General features: G+C 33.4%; 2 protein-coding genes across 3 annotated transcripts; one reads left to right on the forward strand and one right to left on the reverse strand.

Annotated features, from left to right (window-relative positions):
• The first annotated feature begins 208 nt into the window (after positions 1 to 208).
• Positions 209 to 3,866, forward strand: LOC145561985 (ras-related protein RABH1e). The gene is made up of 6 exons (XM_081622127.1): positions 209 to 524; positions 1,890 to 1,960; positions 2,251 to 2,339; positions 2,633 to 2,744; positions 3,009 to 3,099; positions 3,410 to 3,866. The coding sequence occupies exons 1-6, from the start codon at positions 408 to 410 to the stop codon at positions 3,551 to 3,553; spliced, it is 624 nt and encodes a 207-aa protein (XP_081478253.1). The 5' UTR covers positions 209 to 407; the 3' UTR covers positions 3,554 to 3,866.
• Positions 3,867 to 4,025: 159 nt separating this feature from the next.
• LOC145561986 (uncharacterized) lies at positions 4,026 to 6,615 on the reverse strand. Of its 2 annotated transcripts, none has more exons than XM_081622129.1 (5): positions 6,459 to 6,615; positions 5,486 to 5,734; positions 5,286 to 5,382; positions 4,832 to 4,936; positions 4,026 to 4,351 (listed from the first exon to the last, which is right to left on the reverse strand). In XM_081622129.1, exons 1-5 carry the CDS (start codon positions 6,480 to 6,482, stop codon positions 4,332 to 4,334), a joined length of 495 nt encoding a protein of 164 aa, XP_081478255.1. In that variant the 5' UTR covers positions 6,483 to 6,615; the 3' UTR covers positions 4,026 to 4,331. The 2 variants fall into 2 exon arrangements, with proteins under 2 accessions (XP_081478255.1, XP_081478254.1); XM_081622128.1 differs by having other exon boundaries at positions 4,832 to 4,940.
• Between the last annotated feature and the right edge of the window lie 280 nt (positions 6,616 to 6,895).

Below are 6,895 nucleotides of genomic sequence, written 5' to 3' on the forward strand. Positions count from 1 at the left end.
CCGATTCACCATATTACCATTATTAAAAGTGGATGGAAATATTTATGTGGGGTTATTCGATCAGTATTTAAGAGATTATTTTATTCTTTTACAAGCGATTACACAATGTAGTAAGCTGCACATAAAACACACTATTTTCCTATTACTTAAGTTAAGTAAGGATGTAAAAAGGGGGGTCAAAGTTGAAAAAATTGAAGTTAATGCCGTCCGTTGGCGGTTTCTTCTCCCACGCTGTATAAATTCCCCCGTTAAACCAACCTTGTTTTGCACACCGCGTCCACCTTTTTCCCTCTTTCTCAACCATTTTTGGCAGATTCAGATCTACCATCTTCCTTTCAGAGAGAGAGGAGGAGAGAGAAAAAATAAATTGAAATTGAAATTGAATTTCTAGCTTCAAGGACTCATCAATGGCGGTCGTCTCACCATTAGCCAAATACAAACTCGTCTTCTTAGGTGATCAATCTGTCGGAAAAACCAGCATCATTACTCGTTTTATGTACGACAAATTCGATACCACTTACCAGGTTTCCCTCTTTTTTTTCTTTTCTTTTTTTTTTTTTTAATTTCTTTATTATCATTTTATCGTGATTATCATAATTTTATATTGTTGCAATTTCTATTGCATTTTGATTGAAACGTGTTGGATTGTAAATCGCGGTTGATCATTTATTTTACGTCGGTTTTAGGTTTTTCGTCATTGATTTTTTTAATTCTTTGTGATCGGTTCAAAGTGAGATTGATGCATGCTGGAATTGTAGCTGAATTTCAGTTTTGAGGTTTTTGAAATTGATAATAGTTTGTCTAATTGTTCTCAAATGATAATATGATATGTTATATGCCTAATTTTGCTGTTTTTTTTTTTTAATTGAATTGTGTATTTGTGCCTAACTTACCCTGTTTCACGCTAGAATTACAAATTTTTTAAGAGAATTTTCATTAATTTAAGATGCAATTGCAATTTTATTATAATATGGAGCAGAATTATAATTTATCAAGAGAATTGTCATTCCTCAATCAAGTGCATGGTTCTGTAATTTGTTGACTGATCATAGAATCAGAGGCATGACTCCAAGTAGGGGCTTTTAAAGGTGACAATGGGGTCATTTTGTTCTGTTTTGGTCTGGTGACTTTAATTTCAGGTGTTAAATGGGATCAATCCCAACCTTAGTTTTAGGCAGGATAAATTTGGTACGGATCATCTAGTTTCGGGTATGATACAGATACCGGTCATCAAAATTGAATTTTTTTTTTCCGTAATTATATATTATACTAGTAATTGGTAATTTGGTATATTGCACCATCAAGGAACTTGAAGGTTTAAAGTCAAATAAGGACGTCTTTGATGAAACCAATATGCATGATACCGATGAGTTCTGTTTTTAAAAAATCTTCTGTGGGAGGCATGACTTGTACTAAATGATAGTTTGCACTTCATTGCCAACAATATAGTTATAGGTTGCCATGATTTTTTATGATGATATCTGCCACATTGTCATAGGAGACGAGTTCAACTTCCTGTAATAAAATTGCAGTTCCTTGTCAAATTTGTATGCTTTACTTATGCCGTATATTTTTCTCATTCTAGAGTTGGACCGTTTAATATATAGAATATATAGTGCAGATTTCTTAATATTTAATGGACAAGTTTAGAATTGGAAATTAGTGAGATCTTAATATCCTACTAGTATAAACTATATAGTAATACTTCAAAAGAATTTTGGCCATTCAAACTTCAGGTTACATCATTATGAAATCATGCTGGTATAGCCGCATGTGCAACTCTTATGCTTTTGGTATTGTTTAATGTGTATTTGATATATATTGAAATCTAGGAAATACATGTGTTTTGACTTATTAACATTTTTTTAATATTGTCAACTTAATGGCAGGCTACTATTGGGATTGACTTCTTGTCAAAAACCATGTATCTTGAAGACCGAACAGTGCGCTTGCAGCTTTGGTATGATACTGTAACAAACAAATATCATTGCTTATATTGACAATGTGTATTCATGTTAAAGCAGTAACAAACAAATTTATATTGATAATGTATATTCATGCTAAAGCAGTAACAAACAAATTTCTTAAGCACCCTGAGCTCATTGCTTATACTAGCAGAAAAATTCATATCCAGATTTCCCATCTCATAAGTCGTAACGATATATTGATTTACCAATATAATTTGTTATCTTGTACACATGATTTATATGATTCTATCCCATATTCTGAACCTTTAATTGCCAATTCCAGGGATACTGCTGGACAGGAAAGATTTCGGAGTCTTATTCCCAGTTACATAAGAGATTCTTCAGTTGCTGTTATTGTCTATGATGTTTCTAGTAAGTGCTTTGTATGCTAATGACTTCAAACTTGATCATTTTTACACGTCAATGCTTTAAGGACGCATGAAAGATTTACCTATGATGTAATTTTTCTGACTGAAATTCTTACATTTCTACATTTCCTTAATGCACACGTACATGGGTGAAACTATGTACTGGTAATGTACTTCTATCAGTTCTATGATGATTGTTTAAGGAATGTTTCTGCTGAAACTTGCTTGTTCTTGAACCAAAGTTATTCTCTTTGGTTTTTTGTTGATTATAAACCTGTAGCCAATTTCTTCATGCAGATAGGCAATCATTTCTCAGCACTACAAAGTGGATTGATGAAGTACGGACAGAACGTGGCAGTGATGTGATTATTGTCCTAGTTGGAAATAAAACTGATTTGGTCGATAAAAGGTGGGGATTTTGTTCACTTCTGTGTATACTATTTGCTATGATCTATGTTCTCTCTTTTATATGTTAATCCACCATTGATTATTTGAGAAATGCTATCACAAAAGTTCTACTTGCTATCAGGCAAATGGGAGAACCAGAATATTTTCCTGGGTTTCATGAATGATAGGATCTCTTTTTACTAATAATAAGATAAGGCCAGGGTTTGGTTGCATAGCATTTTAAAGTGTTTATGTTAGAATGTTTTGACATTGAAGATTTGAACAGGCAAGTCTCTATAGAGGAAGGAGATAACAAGGCTCGTGATGCTGGGGTAATTTTTCTGGAGACCAGTGCAAAAGCAGGATTCAATATAAAGGTATGTTAATTACTCAGTCAGAGTCGCTTAATATTCTAGGATGTCCAGACAAGGGGTTATCTTTTCTTATGTAGAATAATATATTTATGACTAAATTAGCAAATATACACGACTTAAATGTAAGTGATTGGAAGAGAATAGAATTGGTTCAACTATCACAAAGTTAAGTTTGTACGCTCATGTTATATTCTCGATTATAAGCTCAGAGGAAATGTTTCCATTTTATTTACTCTGTATTACGGTAGAAATCTGCAGCAATGATGAGCATGGAAATTTCACGTAACTAATGCATTGACTAAATATGTCACAGCCTTTGTTCCGTAAGATTGCCTCATCCTTGCCAGGGATGGAAACCCTGTCATCCACCAAACAAGAAGATATGGTTGATGTGAATTTGAAACCTAACAGTAGTTCATCCCAATCAGAACAACAGGGAGGTGGTTGCGCTTGTTAATTTGTAACAGATCAAGATTTTGTGAAGTAAAAGAAGCTGTTCATAAAAGGGAAAGAGGAGGTGAACATAAAGGGCCAAGCTCGACAATTAAGGGTCTGAGTTCGTTGCACCAGGCCCCATTTCATGTCCTATATACTTATCAACTTGTTCTACACTTAAAAGGTACATCTTGTAAAAGGTTTGGCTTTGACTTTTCGAGGCCAGCCGTTCATTTATCCCACTTTTTGTAAACATTATAGCTTCCTTTTTTCCCATTGTTTCACTTACACCAATTCATTATTGAACTATATATTTTGTTGTTTTGTTTCGAGGATTTCTTGTAATGTAGTCTTTGAGATTGTTAATATATCACTCTAGTTATAGAAATTATACTGCATAATTTCACTTTGAATCCGTATTTGTATGCTGCTAAAGATCTATAGGATTGTATTTCTGTGCTCTATAGTCTATACAGACTGTCAAATCGATTAGATGTCGGAAATTTAATACATACAAGTATGATTTATACCATCAACTTGTGGAACATTGGAACAAAAATAACGAAAGGAAACTGCAGGTCTGCAGCAAACACTAAACTCGGTATATGTACACAGGAAAAAATTGAGAAAATGCCCAAGCAAGAGTAGACACAAATGCCACAGAGCAATAATCTCCAAATAAAACTAGGAACAGGAGATTTTTTAATATAAAATAAGATAAGGAAACAAATCTGCTGTCGCTTAGCCATGAATATAGCCTTCACCGACTTGTCTAACTCGGAGTGTTAGAAAAATCAAGACTATTGTACCCATACTCGACCTGGAAAAAACATGGAAACCCACTTCAGTAAATCATTAGATATATGGTATTTGGTCAAGTGTAAGATAGTTTAAGGTTTTAATGGTAAACATATTTATAATTTATACTTGTATGAGATATAGCTTTTAGTTAGATCAGATCAAATAGTAGATATTATTCCATTCTTGCAGAATATATAATTGTTCCAAAAGTGAAAAGATAGCAGATCAAGATGCTCATTTATCTATTTATATTCTTCCTTTCCCCCCCCCTTTTTTTTTTTTTTTAATTTTTATTTATTTATTTATTTTTTTATCTCTTTATTTATTTTTAATGGGTGGTGCTTGTCAATAGAACATAATGCTTTAGGCTTCATTATCATATCATATACTGTATGTTGGTGCCAGACAGCCAGCAGAAACATGTGAAGTAACCGCACTCAAATTTAAGACTGTAATTAGAAGCGATGTATCAAGGGAAGAGTAAGATCTTGGAGCTTACAGAATGGAGAACAGGAGGACAATACGTCGTGAATCAAATAAACCTGGACGTTTATACTTTCTCCATCGGTTATGAGTAGCATCGTATGCCTTCTCCATTGGTTGCCTGTCTATATATCGAAAATAAGCAAGAAGAAGAGTTAGTCGAGTTTAATTAACCCCCTAGACATGCTGAAGAATTCGTACACTAACGCGCCAAAACCTCATAATCGTAATCTAAAATACAGCAAAGCTATGTAAAAGTAAACAAGTTCCTGAATAGTGGCACCTAAGCTTTATCTGCCTTTACAAAACTCATATGCTCCGTACAAGAGAAGTACAAAAACCCACTAAATTACAGTTTTCTATTTCTAAAACTCATAATTAAAGGGATCATCAAAACTTATTTCGAACCATTAGCATTTTGCAATCATTAACAGAGCACAAATAGTGGGGAGCTAAAATGTGGGTTTTACCTTTGGCATTAAACTTGAGCAACATGAGGATGTGGTTCATTAAAGGTGGTATGGATTCTCCTCCTGTCTGTATGCTGTTCTGTCTCCTTAGCGGTTTCTGAAAAACAAGACAAAATACAGGATAGTTAGCCTTTACGAAAGGCGGAAAACAGTGCCAATATCCACACACACTGTGGTCTGTGGGACTGTGGATTACTTACAGTCAATGAAATCTCAGTTTTGATGCTCCCACAAGTCTCTTGGTCGATTTTCGAAACATCGTTAATACCCTTTTCGATATCAACTGTAACTAAGCAAGAAGGAAACGAGCCTGAATTCTTATCATCAACAGTTTTGTGGCATATCACTGAAGCATCCACACATGTCTGACTATCTGATTGCAACCCACATTGTCTGTTTGCATTGCCGCCTTGCTCATTATCACTCCGCACTAAAATTCGACAAAAATCCTGTGATTCAATCCAATAATCAATCAATCTCACAAACTCAATATAAAATTATAATTCAATAATACTCCTTTCGTCTCTAAATGTTTCTATGGTAGAATTCTTACTCCCCAATCAAGATGATGAATTATAACAGCTCAATTTCATCCTATCAATTACTACTTTATTAAATGAATCAATAATAAATATTTCAATAAAGTAAAAAGAAAAATTGATTGCTAGTTGTCAGAAATTCAGCGTTGACATTTTTTGCAATTTGTAACACCAACCGTCCAACTCAAAAAAAAGCTGTTAACGCAAGTTGAAAATCACAACACAAAAGTCACAATCATCGAGCACTCCGCCTCCATAAACTAATCTAATGAATTGTTTAAAATACACTTATTTCTTTATAATTCATGCCGGAAAATGCATGTTTAATCATATTCATAAATCTGAAACATTCAAATTTAACAGGAAATTTACAGAGTAATTCTTAAAAAGGCTAAAATTCAACTTTACAGAACAAAATTCAAACATGATATGATCATACAATTGATGTGCATTATTATACACCCCCCGAATGTACCATGCACAAATACATTGATACAGACTAACAGACCCAAATTAAGCTTTTTATTTTTCCAATTGAACCTCTCTCAAATGAAATAAAATAAAATCAACTCCTATAATGTTGTAATTAAAATAGATTTTAAAAAAAAAATGAAAATAGTTTGAGAAATGTGACCTGGTCGCCGGAAGCAGTCGCCATTGAAGGGAGAGGAGAGAGAAAAGGTGAAATTGAGAAAGAAAGAAGGAAATTGAGGAGAGAGAAAATGGAGTGGTGGAAAAAAAAATGAAGTGAACGTTACGTTGGGATTCTTAGAAGAGCAACTACTACTCTGAAAAAAATGAAGTGAAGTGCAGCTTATAATAAGAGTAGCAGAAAGGCTCCTGATCACGATGTTGATGATCACGACAAACATTTTACTCTCATTCTCTCTCTTTCTTTTTATATAAAATTAAAATATTATTATTTTTTATTATTAATTATAATTATTATCAAGTGGGTGTGTTGTATGACCATGACTGTATTTAGCAAATCATTTGTGAAATTACAAATATTAATTACTTGGTTAATGTACAAACTTCAACTGCTTCTTGTCTTCTTCCATTTTAGATTTG

This window comes from Chenopodium album, chromosome 10 (assembly GCF_948465745.1).
Source record: "Chenopodium album chromosome 10, dcCheAlbu1.1, whole genome shotgun sequence".
NCBI classification, from domain to species: Eukaryota; Viridiplantae; Streptophyta; class Magnoliopsida; order Caryophyllales; family Amaranthaceae; genus Chenopodium; species Chenopodium album.